Raw genomic sequence first — 20000 nt, 5'->3', positions numbered from 1 at the left:
ATTCCCCAACACAATGCAGGGTAATTAGGCACGGGCAGCAAAAGCTGGCCCAGACGCTGATGCCCACACCAAGGGAGTGGATGTAAATAAACTACCTCAGGAGGAGATTGGTGCCTCTTCATTCCATCCTCACAGCCCCTGCGTGTTGTCATCGAAAACGGTCCAAAGCAATGCCTGAAGCCAAATGGATTGAGGGAACAGGCGATATACTAATGAAGAGTTCATTGGGCTTGAATGTGCAAGATACTTGTGCGACCTCAGCTGGAGCATCTTGCATGGTTGTGGGCACCACATTATAGCAGGGATGTGTGTGTATTGGAGAGAGTGCAGGAGCGATTTACAAGGATGGCTCCAGGGGTGAGAACCGTCAGTGATGAGCTGAAATTGAAGACAGTTGGGACAGTTCTCCTGGGAGAGAGGAAGATTGAGATGGGTATTGAACTGATGTTTACAGCATCATGAGGGGGTTGGAGTGAGTGGACGGGGTGATGCTGTTCCCATTCATGAAAGAAAAAAAGATTATGAGAGGCGTACATTTAACAGGGATGTGCAAAGCCAGCCAGGGTGATGTGAGGAAAAACATCTCCCACTCAGTGAGTAGTCAGGGTGCGGGATGCATGGCCTGGAAATGTGGGAGAGGTGTTTAATGGGGCCACTGGATGGTTAATTGGATCAAAATGGTGAGCAAGGAGATGGAGAAAAGGCAGGACATTGGCACTGGGTAATAAAACCAGCACAGGCATGTGGGGCCGAGTGGCCCCCTCCTGCATTGTAGCAACGCTGCGATTCTGTGAATCGGTTGTATAAATATTGGGGGGGGGGCTAGTAAGCCATGGGAAGTGCATTTATGGAGCGTCTGAAATAATGTGCTCACTAAAAGTCTACAGAAACACGGTTATCTTGTTTCCTCCTCAGCTGGTTATCCAGGTGCATTTGGATAGTTCCTCTCAGTCAGCACTTCCCAGCTCACCAACAACTCACTGACGGAGACACTGAGTCCTCTGCCCCACCCCACCTTCTGCTCGTTTGGCTGGTTTTGTTCAGTCTGTGTCCGTCTGTTGACTGACCTGTCTGGAGCCTCCGTGTTCACGCTGTCAAACTCCCTCATGAGTTTCAACACCTCGATGACATCTGCCCTTTGCCTTCCCTGCCCCGAGTGAGAACAACCCCACTTTCTCCCGGTTCCCATCATCCGAAGGAACATTCTGGCCAGTCACCTCCGCACCCACTCAAAACTTTGCGGACACCCTCCCGACATCCTGGGTGTCAGAGGTGAGCACGAGCCTCCCCACAGGTTTCCCTAAGAATCACTTTTCCTTGGATATTCCAAAAATGGATCACAGCCCCTGGGGGCTGGCTTGGTACAGGGCCAAATGTATAGAACAGAGAACAGTACAGCACAGGAATGGACCCCAATGTTGTGTCAAACATGATGCCAAATGAAACTAATCCCTTCTGTCTGCCCTTGGTCCAAATCCCTCCATTCCTAGTTTATTCATGTGCTTCTCTAAAAGTCTCTTAAACAGCCTGATCATATCTGCCTCCATTACCACCTCTAGCAGTGCGTTCCACACTCCTACCACTCTCTGTGTTAAAAAAAACCCTGCCCCTCACATCTCCTTTGAACTTTCCCCCTCTCACCTTAAATGCATGTCCCCTAGTATCCGGCATTTCATCTCTGGGAAACAGATTCTGACTGTCAGACCTATCTGTGCATCTCATAAATACGTGGACTTCTATCACCTGTCCCCTCAGCCTCCAACATGCAACGTCAAACAACCTGAGTTTTTCTAGCCACTTCTTATAGCTCATTCTGTCTAATCCAGGCAGTATCCTGGTATTCTGGGTCCTCTCCAAACCCCCACATCCTTCCTATAATGTAGTGACCAGAACTGACCACAATACTCTAAGTGTGCCCTACCAAGGTCTTATAAAGCTGCAACATGACATCCTGACTCTTGTACTGAATTCCCCAAACAACAAAGAGAAGCATGCCATATGCCTTCCTTACCACCCTATTTACTCACATGGCCACTTTCAGGGAGCTATGAACTTGAACCCCAAGATCCTTCTGTACAATCAATGCTATTAACTGTATATTTTTCCTTAACATTTGATCTCCCAAAGTGCAGCACCTCACACTTACCTGGATTAAACTCCATCTGCCAATTCTCCTCCCATATCTGCGTCTGATTTAAATCCCGCTGTATCCTTTGACAACTTTCTACAGTATCCACAACTCCACCGGCCTTTGTATCATCTGCAAACTTACTAACACCCATCAACATTTTTATCTAGGTCATTTATTTATTATCACAATCACAGAGGTCCCAGCATGGATCCCTGTGGAACACAGTCAGTCATGGACCTCCAGCCTGAAAAGCATCCTTCCACCAATACCCTCAGTCTTCTATGGGCAGGCCAATTCTGTATCTACGTGGCCAAGCCAACATGGATCCCATGCCTCTTAATCTTCTGGATGAGCCTACCGTAAGTGACCTTGTCAAAAGCCTTAAAATCCATGTCAACAACATCCATTACTGTACCCTCAGTGATCACCTTCGTCACCTTATCGAAAAGTACAATCAAGTTCGTAAGACATGACCTGCCCCACACAAAGCCATGCTGACTGTCCTTAACTAGGCCATGCTTTTCCAAATGTTTGTAAATCCTATCCTTAAGAATTCTCTCCAATAGCTTCCCAACCACCGATGTGAGGTTCACTGGTCTACAGTTTCCTGGACTATTTCTGTTTACTTCTTGAATAGAGGAACAACATTAGCTACTCACCAGTCCTCCACGACCTCTCCAGGACCTGTCCAGTGGCGCGTGAGGATAAAAGGATCTTTGTCAAGGCCCCTGAAATCTTCTCTCTTGTCTCGCTCAGTAACCTGGAGTAGGTACCATGGGGCTCTCAGGACTGAGCTACCTTAATGGTCTTCAAAAGACCTAACACCACTCCTTTCTTGATCTCAAAATGCCCTAGTATGTTAGCATGCTCCAAACTATTCCTCCATACCCTTCGCCTGGGTGAATACTGGTGCAAAGACCTCATTTAGGATCTTGCTCATAGCCCCTGCCCTGAAGCACAAGTTCCCTCCTTTATCCTTCAGTGGTCCTACCTTCTCCCTGGTTATCCTCTTGTTTATAATGTATCGATGCAATGCCTTGGGATTCTCATAGAATGTACTTGCTAAGGTCATTTCATGGTACTTCTTGCTCTTTAATTCCCTGCTTGTGGACTATATATTCTGATTTGTCTAGATTATGCTGGCCCTGAAGATCTGACAACCACTCATTAGCTCATCACACCTTCCATACATAGAATCAAACGGGACAGAAAATGCCCTTCAGCCCATCAAGTCTGCATTGATGCAAACAAAAAATCACACAGATTGTACAAACAGATAATCAAACTGTTCGAATGCTCAATTGGAATGTAGTTGACGTTTCCATCTCTCTGTGGGAGTGGATGTTGTTGGCTGGACCAGGATTAATGCAGTGCATACTGTGAGCTGACACAGTGTCTCAGTAGTTAGCACTGCACTCTCACTGCTCCAGTGGCACGGGATCAATTACAGCCGTGGGCAACTGTTGCGGATGGAGTTTGCAGATTCTCTCGGTGTCAGTGTGGGTTCCCTCTGGGTGCTCCAGAGTCCAAAGGTATGCAGGTGAAGGTACATTGGAGACTCGAAATTGCCCACAGTTTTCAGGGAGAGTTGGGATACACATGAGAAATGTGGAGGTAGGGAGATGAGTCTGGGTGGGAGGCTGTTCAGAGGAACAGTTGGGCCGAATGGCCTGTTTCCGGACTGGAGGTGTTCTGAAACGACACTGGATTGGTAATTCACCTCAGGGAGCAGTTAAGTCTGGACCAAATTGCTGCAGGTCTGGATGCACTTGAAGGCCAGACCAGGAAAAGATGGGGACTTCCTCTTCGCTGAGGGATGGGGAATGTAGAAGATTCAACAGTGGATCTACAGGACAAATATCAGTATTTACACTGTGTCCCTGGGGGGGGACTGTGTCAGTATTTACACTGTGTCCCTGGGGGGGGGGGACTGTGTCAGTATTTACACTGTGTCCCTGGGGGGGACTGTGTCAGTATTTACACTGTGTCCCTGGGGGGGGGCTGTGTCAGTATTTACACTGTGTCCCTGGGGGGGGCTGTGTCAGTATTTACACTGTGTCCCTGGGGGGGGGGGGCTGTGTCAGTATTTACACTGTGTCCCTGGGGGGGGCTGTGTCAGTATTTACACTGTGCCCCTGGGGGGGGGGAACTGTGTCAGTATTTACACTGTGTCCCTGGGGGGGGGCTGTGTCAGTATTTACACAGTGTCCCTGGGGGGGGGGACTGTGTCAGTATTTACAATGTGTCCCTGGGGGGGCGGGACTGTGTCAGTATTTACACTGTGTCCTGGGGGGGGGACTGTGTCAGTATTTACACTGTGTCCCTGGGGGACGCTGTGTCAGTATTTACACTGTGTCCCTGGGGGGGGGGACTGTGTCAGTATTTACACTGTGTCCCTGGGGGGGGGACTGTGTCAGTATTTACACTGTGTCCCTGGGGGGGGGGGGGGAACTGTGTCAGTATTTACACTGTGTCCCTGGGGGGGCTGTGTCAGTATTTACACTGCGTCCCTCGGGGGGGGGACTGTGTCAGTATTTACACTGTGTCCCTGGGGGGGGACTGTGTCTGTATTTACACTGTGTCCCTGGGGGGGGGGACTGTGTCTGTATTTACACTGTGTCCTGGGGGGGACTGTGTCAGTATTTACACTGTGTCCCTGGGGGGCGACTGTGCCAGTATTTACACTGTGTCCCTGGGGGGGGGGACTGTGTCAGTATTTACACTGTGTCCCTGGGGGGGGACTGTGTCAGTATTTACACTGTGTCCCTGGGGGGGGGCGTGGGGGCTGTGTCAGTATTTACACTGTGTCCCTGGGGGGGGGGACTGTGTCAGTATTTACACTGTGTCCCGGGGGGGGGGGGGACTGTGTCAGTACTTACACTGTGTCCCTGGGGGGGGGCTGTGTCAGTATTTACACTGTGTCTCTGGGGGGGGGGGACTGTGTCAGTATTTACACTGTGTTCCTGGGGGGGGGCTGTGTCAGTATTTACACTGTGTCCCTGGGGGGGCGACTGTGTCAGTATTTACACTGTGTCCCTGGGGGGGGGGACTGTGTCAGTATTTACACTGTGTCCCTGGGGGGGGGCTGTGTCAGTATTTACACTGTGTCCCTGGGGGGACTGTGTCAGTATTTACACTGTGTCCCTGGGGGGGGGGGACTGTGTCAGTATTCACACTGTGTCCCTGGGGGACTGTGTCAGCATTTACACTGTGTCCCTGGGGGGGGGGAACTGTGTCAGTATTTACACTGTGTCCCTGGGGGGGTCTGTGTCAGTATTTACACTGTGTCCCTGGGGGGGGAGGGCTGTGTCAGTATTTACACTGTGTCACTGGGGGACTGTGTCAGTATTTACACTGTGTCCCGGGGGGGGGGGGGGGGGGGGGCTGTGTCAGTATTTACACTGTGTCCCTTGGGGGGGGACTGTGTCAGTATTTACACTGTGTCCCTGGGTGGGGGGGGGGGCTGTGTCAGTATTTACACTGTGTCCTGGGGGAGCTCTGTCAGTATTTACACTGTGTCATGGGGGGGCTGTGTCAGTATTTATACTGTGTCCCTGGGGGGGACGACTGTGTCAGTGTTTACACTGACTCCCTGGGGGGGACTGTGACAGTATTTACACTGTGTCCCTGGGGGGGGGGGGGGGACTGTGTCAGTATTTACACTGTGTCCCTGGGGGGACTGTGTCAGTATTTACACTGTGTCCCTGGGCGGGGGGGGCTGTGTCAGTATTTACACTGTGTCCCTGGGGGGGGGACTGTGTCAGTATTTACACTGTGTCCCTTGGGGGGACTGTGTCAGTATTTACACTGTGTCCCTGGGGGGGGGGGGGGGGGACTGTGTCAGTATTTACACTGTGTCCCTGGGGGGCGCTGTGTCAGTATTTACACTGTGTCCCTGGGGGGGGGCCTGTGTCAGTATTTACATTGTGTCCCTGGGGGGGGGGGAACTGTGTCAGTATTTACACTGTGTCCCTGGGGGGGGGGGGGGGACTGTGTCAGTATTTACACTGTGTCCCTGGGGGGGGCTGTGTCAGGATTTACACTGTGTCCCTGGGGGGGGGGGACTGTGTCAGTATTTACACTGTGTCCCTGGGGGGGGACTGTGTCTGTATTTACACTGTGTCCCTGGGGGGGGACTGTGTCTGTATTTACACTGTGTCCCGGGGGGGTGCTGGGTCAGTATTTACACTGTGTCCCTGGGAGGGGGGACTGTGTCAGTATTTACACTGTGTCCCTCAGGGGGACTGTGTCAGTATTTACACTGTGTCCCTGGGGCGGGGGACTGTGTCAGTACTTACACTGTGTCCCTGGGGGGGGGCTGTGTCAGTATTTACACTGTGTCTCTGGGGGGGGGACTGTGTCAGTATTTACACTGTGTTCCTGGGGGGGGTCTGTGTCAGTATTTACACTGTGTCCCTGAGGGGGGCGACTGTGTCAGTATTTACACTGTGTCCCTGGCGGGGGGACTGTGTCAGTATTTACACTGTGTCCCTGGGGGGACTGTGTCAGTATTTACACTGTGTCCCTGGGGGGGGGGGACTGTGTCAGTATTTACACTGTGTCCCTGGAGGGGGGGGACTGTGTCAGTATTTACACTGTGTCCCTGGGGGGGGTCTGTGTCAGTATTTACACTGTGTCCCTGGCGGGGGAGGGCTGTGTCAGTATTTACACTGTGTCCCTGGGCGGGGGGGGCTGTGTCAGTATTTACACTGTGTCACTGGGGGACTGTGTCAGTATTTACACTGTGTCCCTGGGGGGGGGGCGCTGTGTCAGTATTTACACTGTGTCCCTTGGGGGGGGACTGTGTCAGTATTTACACTGTGTCCCTGGGGGGGGCGGGGGCTGTGTCAGTATTTACACTGTGTCCTGGGGGAGCTCTGTCAGTATTTACACTGTGTCCTGGGGGGGCTGTGTCAGTATTTACACTGTGTCCCTGGGGGGGACGACTGTGTCAGTATTTACACTGACTCCCTGGGGGGGACTGTGTCAGTATTTACATTGTGTTCCTGGGGGGGGGAACTGTGTCAGTATTTACACTGTGTCCCTGGGGGGGGGGGACTGTGTCAGTATTTACACTGTGTCCCTGGGGGGGGGCTGTGTCAGTATTTACACTGTGTCCCTGGTGGGGTTGACTGTGTCAGTATTTACACTGTGGTCCTGGTGGGGGGGACTGTGTCAGTATTTACACTGTGTCCCTGGGGGGGGGGGGACTGTGTCAGTATTTACACTGTGTCCCTGGGGGGGGACTGTGTCTGTATTTACACTGTGTCCCGGGGGGGTGCTGGGTCAGTATTTACACTGTGTCCCTGGGGGGGGGGGACTGTGTCAGTATTTACACTGTGTCCCGGGGGGGGGGACTGTGTCAGTATTTACGCTGTGTCCCTGGGGGGGGGACTGTGTCTGTATTTACACTGTGTCCCTGGGTGGGGGACTGTGTCAGTATTTACACTGTGTCCCTGGGTTTGGGGGGAGACTGTGTAAGTATTTACACTGTGTCCCTGGGGGGGGGGCTGTGTCAGTATTTACACTGTGTCCTTGGGGGGACTGTGTCAGTATTTACACTGTGTCCTGGGGGGGGCGCTGTGTCAGTATTTGCACTGTGTCCCTGGGGGGACTGTGTCAGTATTTACACTGTGTCCTGGGGGAGGGAACTGAGTCAGTATTTACACTGTGTCCCTGTGGGGGACTGTGTCAGTATTTACACTGTGTCCCTGGGGGGGGCTGTGTCAGTATTTACACTGTGTCCCTGGGGGGGCTGTGTCAGTATTTACACTTTGTCCCTGGGGGGGGGACTGTGTCAGTATTTACACTGTGTCCCTGGGGCGGACTGTGTCAGTTTTTACACTGTGTCCCGGTGGGGGGCACTGTGTCAGTATTTACACTGTGTCCTGGGGGGGGGGACTGTGTCAGTATTTACACTGTGTCCCTGGGGGACGCTGTGTCAGTATTTACACTGTGTCCCTGGGGGGGGGGGACTGTGTCAGTATTTACACTGTGTCCCTGGGGGGACTGTGTCAGTATTTACACTGTGTCCCTGGGGGGGGGACTGTGTCAGTATTTACACTGTGTCCCTGGGGGGGGGGGGGACTGTGTCAGTATTTACACTGTGTCCCTGGCGGGGCTCTGTCAGTATTTACACTGTGTCCCTGGGCGGGCCTCTGTCAGTATTTACACTGTGTCCCGGCGGGGCTGTGTTCGTATTTGGCGGGTTGTCGCTTGGAAGTGTGACTGTCTTTACAATGCGATCGCAGAATGCTGAGAACAACAGTTGGGCGATATCATCCTGGCTGTGGCAGCGTCCGTGTTCAGGGAGCAACGTAACTTTTCAAGTCCTGACGAATTTTCAGTCAATCTGATGTGATGTATGGAGGGGGCAGCGTTCATGCTATAGTTTGGGAGGGTTTGGTTGCTGGTGGCGAAAAGATGTTGATAGTTCAGATAAAGTGAGTGAAATGTGAGAAATGGCAGAGCAATGGTGTGTCCACCTGAGGGACTGAGAAGGACAGAGAGTCCCAGTTGGATGGGGTTTTGCGGGGGATTGGAAAAACGACATGGTGACAGAGGAGCTCCCAAGCACAGCTAAAAGGAAAAGAAAGAATGGGACTGGGTGCACAATCAGAAAGTGTGGAACTCAACCATGAGCCCAGACGGTTGTGGGCTGCCTTGTTTGAAGATGAAATGTTTTTCCTCCAGATCACATTGTGATTCACACAGAGCATCCCAAAGAGTGTGTAAGTTTATACACTGGTTCTCCTGACCCACATGGGTTCTGTACCTGTCAATCAAGCTGTAGAGTATTTCCTTGCCCAGACAGTTTTCTGAGATCAGCACCAGGTATCGAGGCGTGACGTAGGCTTCATGGAGAGACATGATCTTCTCATGATGCAGAGCCTTCAGGACCTCATACTCCTGGAGCACCGTCTGCTTGTTCTCTCCCTCGTAGTGAATAATCTTGGCCATGAAAATTTTCCCGGTGGCATTTTCCTTACACTCTCGGACCACGCCAAAGCGTCCCCTGGAGAGGAACGAGAATGCATCAGCCTTTACACAACAACCCCCTTCCCCCAGACTCAGAGACACAGCCGTGGCGCTTTGGCTGGGCTCTCACACACCATGTACCAACACTGCTCACACTGAAAGGACAAATCAGGCAGGGAGATCCTTCCTGTTGTTGGCGAGCTCAGATCAGGTATTTTAAAGAGATTTCTGCTCAACCTCCTCCCAATCAAAGTCTCTATCTCATATGGTGCTCAGAATTAGACTAAATACACCAGTGCATTCACAATTTGCAATAACCTCCTTTCTTTTGTACGCTTTCCTGTTCTTTTTCATGGATCCCTTACACTTCTTTAAGGGAAGGCGATGGCTTTTTGGTACTATCGCTGGACTGTTATCCAGAGACCCAGATAATGTTCTGGGATCCAGGTCCAAATCCTGCCACAGCAGATGGTGTAATGTGAATTCAATAAAAATCTGGAATTAATGATGACCGTGAATCCATTGTCAGGAAAAGCCCCCCGGTTCACCAATGTCCTTTAGCGGAGGAAACTGCCATCCTTACCTGGTCTGGCCTACATGTGACTCCAGACCCACAGCAATGTGGCTGACTCTTAACTGCCTTCTGGGATGGGAGATAAATGCTGCCTGGCGAATGATGCCCACATCCTATCAATTAATTTTTGAAAACGTTTCCTCTTGTCAATGAGCCAAGAACCGGCGGGGGGATTGGGGGGTTGGGGGGGCGGTGGTGAATGTTTAAAATTCTGGATTGCCAGTTTTAGGATTTGGATATGAAATGTTCCTTTTCTCTCTCAGAGGCCTGTGTGAGTTTGGAAACCTCTGCCGACAGCCGCATTAAATATCACTAATACAGATGTGGGCTGATTCTTGTTCAGGAGGGGAATTGAGGGTTATCGGTTTGTAGACAGGAATATGGAGACACAAAAAGGTCAGCCATTATTTAAGTGAAAAGTGGGTCAGGCTGAGGACCACGAATGGCCTACTTCATGTGTTTGAAAAAGCCGCCCTTATTGAGGCTCGCTCTCAATTCCAAATTTCCGTTGTAACCGAGTTTAAATCTCACAATCGGTCACGATGGGATTTGAATCCACGTCCCCACAGTGTTAGCTGGGACCTCAGGATGGCTAATCCAGTGTTTGCACCGCAGTCACCATTTCCTGTACCTCCAAGAGGCCATTCAGGCCCGACGGTCTTCTTGTCGATGGGGTTAGCATTCGGCCCATCAGGGTGTGTAATTACTCACAGAATGTTGAGGGCAGTGTTCTATTAAAGTGGCCCATGGTGGGGAGGGATGGTCTGGTCGAGATTCTGCTCCTGTGTGAGATCATCGCCAAATATAACCCATGATGGTTTTCATCCTCCCTAACCCCAGTCTCGCATTTGCTTCTGAGGTAAGAGAAAACCAGCCACTTTGTCCATCACTGATAATGGGAACTGCAGATGCTGGAGATTCCAAGATAATAAGATGTGAGGCTGGATGAACACAGCAGGCCAAGCAGCATCTCAGGGGCACAAAAGCTAACGTTTCGGGCCTAGACCCTTCATCAGAGAGGGGGATGGGGAGAGGGAACTGGAATAAATAGGGAGAGAGGGGGAGGCGGACCGAAGATGGATAGAGGAGAGTATAGGTGGAGAGGAGAGTATAGGTGAGGAGGTGGGGAGGGGATAGGTCAGTCCGGGGAGGACGGACAGGTCAAGGGGGTGGGATGAGGTTAGTAGGTAAGAATTGGAGGTGCGGCTTGAGGTGGGAGGAGGGGATAGGACAGAGGAAGAACAGGTTAGGGAGGCGGGTACGAGCTGGGCTGATTTTGGGATGCGATCAGGGAAGGGGAGATTTTGAAGCTTGTGAAGTCCACATTGATACCATTGGGCTGCGGGGAACCCAGCTAATTCTCGGAAATTAATTGCTGGAGTGAACCCCAAAGGGGCATCAGGGGCTGAAGGAGTGTGAATGGAAGAGTTGGGGTTGGACAAGATTGGAAAATAGCCTTGTTTCACCCCCTGCCCCACAGCTGAGTCGACCAGCATGTAAAAATCATATTGCTGTGTGCCTGGAGTCACGTGTAGGCCATACCAAGCAATGACAGTAGATGTCTTCCCACTCCCTGAAGAACATTAATGACCCACTTGGATTTGGCTTTTCCAGCATCGGTCACGTGGTTTCCATTAGACTTTATTAAAACTGAAATTTCACCAGGTGCCAAATTGGGATTTGAACCCTGATCCTCAGGACATTAACTTGGGTCTCTACGTTACTGCGCCAGAAACATCACCATTACCCCAGCACCTCCCAATTATAGAACCTCTCAGCCTCATGTAGTTGAATATGCCCTGAACTTGTGAGGAAATGGAAGGGTTATTGAGAAGCTGTGAAAGGGGAGCACTACCTCACAGAGTGCGTCTTTAGGTGATATTTCAAACTGAGGCTCCCTCAGCCGCACACAGCCCCGAGAAAGATTGGCCTCAAGCATTTGTTAAGTCTGCCGCATCCACCCTGTCTCCATCCTCTGCCTGTCTGACCTCTCTGTCCCCCTCCCACGTGGCAGTCGGTGGTCCAGTATTCAGCTGCCCTGGGGCTTGAACTCTGGAGTGTCACTAAATGCCTCCCCTTCTCTTCCCCACCAACCCCCACACCCTTCCACAGTCTCCTTCAGAGGTTCCCCTTTGAGCAAACCTCCCCCCCTACTCCCTTTGCTGGCTCGAGCATCAGAAAGTGCAGCTGCTAAGCACGAGGATGACCAGATGCCAAGGTGCTACACCAATGCGTTATGTTGTTGTTGCTCTTGTGGTGGTGGTGTCAGCGCCCCCTTCAGGAGCCTTACCTGGCCTTCTCTTCCATGAACGTGTAGGGTTTCTGGGGGACACCCTGCCTCAGTCCCATGGTGGAACCATCGGCCAGCCTGGAGTTGGGGGACAGCCTGGTAGGAGTCAATGAAGAGTCCGATCCCACCGGAGAGATGCTCGGGGCAGGGGCAACATCACGAGCTGGAGAGACGGGTTGAGTGGCAGCTGCCAACAGAGAGACTGATGGAGTTACGGGGGAGCTGGTCACAGACTTGAACTTTGTTGGCGTAGGGGTCACCATAGGTGCAGGGGTCACAGTCTTAGGGGCAGGGTTCACTGTCTTTGGGACTGGGGTCACTGTAGGGGCAGGGGTCACCGTTGAGGTAGGGGTAGATGTTGGGGCAGGGGTCACAGTTACAGCAGAGGTCACTGTCTTTGGGGCTAGGGTCACTGTAGGGGCAGGGGTCACTATTGAGGTAGGGCTCGGTGTTGGGGCAGGGGTCACAGTTACAGCAGAGGTCACTGTCTTTGGGGCTAGGGTCACTGTAGGGGCAGGGGTCACTATTGAGGTAGGGCTCGGTGTTGGGGCAGAGGTCGCAGTTCGGGCAGAGGTCACTGTCTTTGGGGCAGGGGTGAACTTTGAGGAGGTTGGGGTCACAGTCAATGGGGAGGTCATGGTTGGGGGTCCTGGGTCATGGGCTGGTGTCACTTTTGTGGGATAGACTGGCACTGAGGAGATGGTGGGAGCAGGTGGAGAGTGTTGCTCTGTAACTAAAAGACAAAAGACTCTGAGTTAAACAGATATTGTCAATATTTGAGTAATTCCCCATGCATAGGCATTGGGGGGGTTAAAAAAACCACACAAAACAGGTATCAACGACAGAACTCTACAAATTGAAGGGCATATCGTCTGGGCACTATTTACACTGGCAGGTTTTGGCTAACTCAGATTCTGAAAGACTGAATATTTCCAAGGCACTTTAAACTCCCTGAAACATTGTCACTTTTATCAATTCAGAATGACAGCAGCTAATTGATAGCCAGCACTGCTCGCTGTGGGATAGTGACTGGTATTAGTGAACTGTGGGGATTGAATACTGGCCCACTTCCTTCAAACAGGCATCTCCCTGGGGATCAGGACCTCAGCCTGACAGTCTCGTCAGACAGACAGTACCTTAGACCTTGTAGCACTCTCTCGGCACAGCAAGACCTCACCTGCGACGTTAGACACACACTCAGGTGTCCAGGACGGGGCTTGAACCCACAAACTGGTTGTCTGTAAGGCCAGAGAACTGTTGGCTAGAAAGTTCAGTCAGGACTGGGCCCAGCCAATGGCGGGCTGGGGGTGGGGGGCGGCTACAGCCAAATACAACTGTTGGCCTCAGTGCCCTTGGGCTAGCAAGTTGAAAACCAGCTCAGAGACAAAAGAACTGCAGATGCTGGAACCCAAGGGTAAGAAGCAGGAGGCTGGAAGGAAACAGCAGGACCAGGCAGCTTCTGGAAGAAGGGAACTGTCAACGTTCTGGGTAAGACTCTTCTTCAGGGAAAACCAGGTGATGCTTAGATTCTGAAATGTGAGGCTGGATGAACATAGCAGGCCCAGCAGCATCTCAGGAGCACAAAGCTGACGTTTCAGGCCTAGACCCTTCATCATTATCTTGGATTCTCCAGCATCTGCAGTTCCCATTATCACTGATGCCTAGATTCTAATCTCTTTGCTACAGCAGCATTCACGCAATGACTCAAATCAAACTTACGCAAGGCAGATCTGAAGAGAAGTTGCAAATTATGAGGAGAGTCTGAGCAAATAAGGAGATATTCAGCCTGGTCCCTGAGTTCACAGGTTTGTCATATTTTCTGTGTTTATTAGGTTGGAAGATCTCTTTGTTATTTCGTTAACGAGGTGTGTGTTTATGATTGTGTGAAAGTGTAATGAGTTGTGAGGTGTGCTAATGCACTGAGCTCAAAACTGTGGAGGCAGAGAATAGAGCTACAAAGGGAGAAGAATGCTAACCAAAGACCATGTGGCTGGGCCAAGAGGGACGATCACACACACACACACACACACACGTACACACACACACACACATGCACACGCACACTCACTTACACACACACTCACACATGCGCACACGCACATTCACACACACACACTCTCTCTCACACACACACACACTCACACACAAACACCTACACACACGCACACGCACACACAGTCAGACAGACAGACACACACACGCATGCACGCGCACACAAACACGCACACGTACACACACACACGCACACACACACGTGCACATGCACACTCTCACACACACACGCATGCATGCACGCACACACACACGCACATATACACATGTACACACACACACGTGCACATGCACACACACACTCACACACACGCGCACGCACGCACACACACACGTGCACACGCACACTCACACACACACACACACACATGTGCACACGCACACTCACATACACACACACACTGTTTTATGCTGTTGATGCCTATAGTATGGGGTAAGGATTTCTGAGTGTCACGCATCACTCTGTTTAACAGTCCAGCATTAATAAAAAAAGTCTTAAGGAATATCAAGAGGAGAACGAGAGAGAGGCTAAGACATTTAGGGAGGCAATTCCAGAGTTTTGTGATCCTGGAAGCTGAAGGCACCGTTGCTAATAATACAAGATTAAAATCAGGGACATACCAGAGGCTGAAGTTAAAGGGTTGGAGAGAGATCTCGAAGGTTGTGGGGCTGGAGGAGTTTACAGAGATAGGGAAGCGGAAGACGTGGAGGGAGTTGAAAACAAGGAGGACGATTTTAGAATCAATGTTATTCAGGGCCATTGAGAAAAAGGGGAGATTTCAATATTTTAGCATCATTGCTGTTATTTCAGATTAAGTGGCGTGCGCTCACCAGCTGACAGAACATTTATCATCACCAATGCAATCCAACCCACCCCCACTCAATCACCGCCAACCCATCCTCATCCACCCAAACCTTATCCACCCCACACCCACACTCCCATCCACCTCCACACCAATCCAACCCCACCCCTATCCACCCCATCAACCCTATCCAATCCCACCACCACACTATGCACCCCCATCCCATCCCCATCCACCCTCATTCACCCACCCCCATCCAACCCAGCTCCATAGAACACAGCCCCATCCAACCCAGTCGAATCCCAGTTTGATCCAATCTCAATCCCAATCCTAATCCCAAACTCAAACACATCCCAATCCAATCCTAATCTCAATCCCAACCCAATTTATTCCAAATTGCAAACTAACACAATCCCAGCTCATTTCCAATCCAAGCCACCCGAACACAACCCAATATAATCCCAATTTAATCTCAACCTCAATCCCATTCAAATTCCAATCCAGTCAAATCCCAATCCTAAACCAACCCAATCCCAAACTGATCCAATCCCAACCTAACTCAATCCCAACTCATTGCCAATTCAATCCAAACCCAGCCTCAACCCCATCCAGTCCAGTCCGATCTAATTCCAACCCAAACCCAGTATCAATCTCAATCCAACCCAATCCATACCCAATTCAATGCAATCCCAACCCAATTCAGATCAATCCCAACACAGTCCAATCCTAAATCCAGCTCTATCCCAATCCCACCCAACCTATTTCACCTCAAACCAATCTCACCCAAACTGGCCCAGTCTCAATCCTGGCCCGCTCTGTCCGAGCCCAGCAGGTGAATAAAGGGATATCTCTGTCCCACCTCAGCCATTGAGAACAATGGACATGTCCCCGTGTATCCTTCATGCGAGCTCCACATCGTGATCCTACATACCTGGTCTCTCCTCCTCGATAACAACCCTGTCTGAGGTCTGACTGTACGGGCCTTGGCCAGCCTTGTTAACACAAGCCACTCGGAACCTGAGGGTGCCGCTAGGTAACTCGGTGGCGTTGAAGAAACAGTCGGTAATTTGAGCTGAGAGAACCTTCCAGCTGTCCTCTCCTGCCACCAGAAATCAATTGTTTTCATCAAACATACAACTTGCATTTACGTAGCACCTTTAACATCATCCCCGGAGCACTTCAGAGGGGCGATCATCCTTCACACTGAACCACGTAAGGACATAAGAAACAAACAAAGAACAAAGAAACCTACAGCACAGGAACAGGCCCTTCGGCCCTCCAAGCCTGCGCCGATCAAGATCCTCTGTCTAACCTGTCATCTATTTTCTAACAGTCTGTGTCCATTTGCTCCCTGCTCAACCATGTACCTGTCCAAATATATCTTAAAAGAGGCTAACGTGTCTGTGTCTACCGCCTCCGCTGGCAACGCGTTCCAGGCACCCACCACCCTCTGTGTAAAGAGCTTTCCACGCATATCTCCTCCTCTCACTTTGAACTCATGACCCCTAGTAATTGAGTCCCCCACTCTGGGGAAAAAGCTTTTTGCTATCCACCCTGTCTATACCCCTCATGATTTTTTAGACCTCAATCAGGTCCCCCCTCAATCTCCATCTTTCTAATGAAAATAATCCTAATCTACTCAACCTCTCTTCATAGCTAGCACCCTCCATACAAGGCAGCATCCTGGTGAACCTCCTCTGCACCCTCTCCAAAGCATCCACATCCTTTTGGTAATGTGGGAACCAGAACTGCACACAGTACTCCAGATGTGGCCGAACCAAAGTCCTATACAACTGCAACATGACCTGCCAACTCTTGTACTCAACACCCCGCCCAATGAAGGAAAGCATGCCATATGCCTTCTTGACCACCCTATTGACCTGCGTTGTCACCTGCAGGGAACAATGGACCTGAACACCCAGATCTCTCTGTTCATCAATTTTTCCTCGGACTTTTCCATTTACTGTATAGTTCGCCCTTGAATTTGATCTTCCAAAAGGCATCACCTCGCATTTGCCCGGATTGAACTCCATCTGCCATTTCTCTGCCCAACGCTCCAGTCTAACTATATTCTGCTGTAATCTCTGACAGTCCCCTTCACTATCAGCTACTCCACGAATCTTAGTGTCATCAGCAAACTTGCTGATCAGACCACCTACACCTTCTTCCAAATCATTTACATATATCACAAACAATAGTGGTCCCAGCACAGATCCCTGTGGAACACCACTGGTCACAGGTCTCCAATTTGAGAAACCCCCTTCTACTACTACTCTCTGTCTCCTGTTGCCCAGCCAGTTTTTTATCCATCTAGCTAGTACACCCTGGACCCCATGTGACTTCACTTTCTCCATCAGCCTGCCATGGGGAACCTTATCAAACGCCTTACTGAAGTCCATGTATATGACATCTACAGCCTTTCCCTCAACAATCAACTTTGTCACGTCCTCAAAGAATTCTATTAAGTTATTAAGACATGGAGGGATGGAAAACAGACTCAGTGGGTCGAAGGGGCTACATGGTCTTCCTATCAGTAAGGGGTGTCATATGGTGATCGCAGTCAGATGGGAAATGGAGCCCAGGATTGTCACATCAGACATTATCTCAATGGATGGCAGAGCAGACTCGATGGGTCGAACAGTCTAATTCTGCTCCTACGTGTTGTGGGGATGAGGATTTTCAGGGACTGGGAGTGGACAAGTGAGTGGGACTTGGTGTGAGTTTGGAGCAGGGCTGAGGATGTTTACTGTGGGTGAGAACAAGCAAGACGGAGCGGGATCCTGAAGGAAAAGCCTGGTGTTGATGTTGCAGGTGAGGGGCAGCACAGGCTGGGTGAACTCAGGCACGGGTGGAGCTGGGAGATGGAGCGGGTGAGGGGTAGCACAGGCTGGGTGAACTCAGGCACGGGTGGAGCTGGGAGATGGAGCGGGTGAGGGGCAGCATAGGCTGGGTGAATGTGGGCACGGGTGGAGCTGGGAAATGGAGCGGGCGAAGGGCAGCACAGGCTGGGTGAGCTCGGGGACGGGTGGAGCTGGGAGATGGAGCGGGTGAGGGGCAGCACAGGCTGGGTGAGCTCGGGGACGGGTGGAGCTGGGAGATGGAGCGGGTGAGGGGTAACACAGGCTGGGTGAGCTCGGGCACGGGTGGAGCTGGGAGATGTCAGGACGATGGAAGCAGGCAGGCTCAGCGGTAGAGACAATGTGAGACACGGAACTGGGCAAATGGGCATTTGAGAGAAAGGGCGTTGAGGTCCCTCTGTCCCTTTTCCTGTGGCCTGAAGACAAAACTCACTAAAGGGTGAGCGGGCTGGTTCATGCTGAGGGTAGGTACAGGACACAAAACCCAACTCCCCCCCCCCCCCACTCCCCCCCCCCCCCCCCCCAGCCCTCTGGCCTTGTGCCAACTGGATGGACTCCTTACCAGAAAGTTTCTGCTCCAATGTGTAGGTGCAAGGGCTGAGGGCTTCTGCTGGTTTCCAAATGATGAGGGCTGTGTTCTTGTACACTTGAGGGATTTCAGGGGGTCCTGGCCTCCCGGGGAGCCCTGTGGGGAAGACGGAGAGCTGGGTGATGCACGCAGGGGCTCGGCTCGGGTCACAAACAGTGAGGGGAGGTGGGTTGGGGAGGGCGGGGGTGGTGGGGAGAGGGTCTGCTTCTGCCGGGGCTTCTCACGCTCTCGCCTCTGAGGCAGGGTGCTGTGCTGAGCCAATGCACAGAGTCCAGGCTGGGGAGTTGGGGGGTGGGGGGGAGCATGCAAACTGAGGGAGTGAGTCAGGGGAGTTGTTAAACCAAGGTCCCTCTCCATAGGAGAGATAACGGGAACTGCAGACACTGGCGAATCTGAGATAACAGGGTGTGGAGCTGGGTGAGCACAGCAGGCCAAGCAGCATCATAAGAGCAGGAAGGCTGACGTTTCGGGCCTAGATCCCGCATCAGAAAAGGGTCTAGGCCCGAAACGTCAGCTCTCCTGCTCCTCTGATGCTGCTTGGCCTGCTGTGTTCATCCAGCTCCACACCTTGTTAACGCCCTCTCGATAGGTCCCAGGTCACTAGTTTGACTAAGTTCAGGGCCTAGACCCTGGTTGACTTTCACACCTCAGCCCGTATCACTGGGAAAAAAAAACAGATTACTTGCTGCTTGTGGAGGTTTAATGTGAACAACGAGGCTTCCCTGGAATTTTAAGAATTTGTTTCCAGGAGGTGGGTACTATTGGCTAAGAACTGCATATATTACCCAGAGGGCAGTTAGGAATTAGCTGTATTGCTGCGGGTCTCTTCCTTATTCATTCAGGGAATGAGGTCGTCACTGACCAGGCCCAGCATTTATTGTCCATCCCTAATTTCCCAGAGGGCAGTTAGGAGTCAACCACATTGCCGTGGGTCTGGAGTCACATGTAGGCCAGACCAGGTAAGGATGGCAGTTTCCTTCCCTAAAGGACATTAGTGAACCAGTTGGATTTGTCATCGATAGTTTATTGGATATTTTAATCCCAGAATATTTCTACTGAACTCAAGTTCCACCATCAGGCGTGGCGGGATTCCAGCCTGGGCCCCCAGAATGTTATCTGGAGTTGCGTGATTTTGTGGTAAATAACAGGCCAACGTGAGGGAAAATGTTTGTGCTGGAGAATCCCTGCCTTACAGGCCCGGTTTCCCAAGGACTGTGGGGGCAGGGGAACGTTCCCATCGGTGGAATAGCGGCGGTGACTTACGAGCGAGGGAGACGGTGCAAGAACTACTGGCTGACCCCAGGGGGTTGGTGGCTGAGCACTCGTACACGCCGGTGTCGTCTCGCGACATCTTCGCCACGGTCACGAGCTGGCGGCCATCAGGACACGACACGATCATGATCCTGTCATCCGGCACGAGCGGGTGCTGGTCTGGAAGGGAAAACCCAGGAAAAATGTAATCCCACAATTACCGCGGCGCAGCTGGAGGCCACTCAGCCCATCAGGCCGTCACCAGTTCCAATACCCAGTGCCGAGTTCCTGTCTTTTCTCCATTTACCATTTCTGTCCCAATGCCCCTCTGGAATCCCTCAATTAAACCTGCCTCCCCTACATTGCCAGGCAGTGCATTCCACACTCTAATACTCACTGAGTGAGAGAGCTTTATTTTTTCTCTCACTTCACCCTCACAACTCACTGCTAACTCATACCCCCTCTTGTTCTTGT

The 20000-nt window shown here is 51.5% G+C and overlaps 1 protein-coding gene across 1 annotated transcript in view; it reads right to left on the bottom strand.

Annotated features, from left to right (window-relative positions):
- spega (striated muscle enriched protein kinase a) overlaps positions 1–20000 on the bottom strand; it is a 274095-nt gene that overhangs the window by 1272 nt on the left and 252823 nt on the right. The window contains exons 34-38 of the mRNA XM_059647655.1: positions 19539–19706; positions 18249–18371; positions 15760–15927; positions 11974–12706; positions 8907–9146 (exon numbers count right to left, since the gene is read on the bottom strand). Coding sequence (XP_059503638.1) covers positions 8907–9146; positions 11974–12706; positions 15760–15927; positions 18249–18371; positions 19539–19706 — 1432 coding nt within the window. The remainder of the gene's footprint in view (positions 1–8906; positions 9147–11973; positions 12707–15759; positions 15928–18248; positions 18372–19538; positions 19707–20000) is intronic.

The sequence above is a fragment of the Stegostoma tigrinum genome, chromosome 7 (genome assembly GCF_030684315.1).
Source record: "Stegostoma tigrinum isolate sSteTig4 chromosome 7, sSteTig4.hap1, whole genome shotgun sequence".
NCBI lineage: Eukaryota > Metazoa > Chordata > Chondrichthyes > Orectolobiformes > Stegostomatidae > Stegostoma > Stegostoma tigrinum.
Note: the sequence above shows the minus strand (reverse complement) of the source record. Positions and strands in the feature narration are given on the sequence as shown.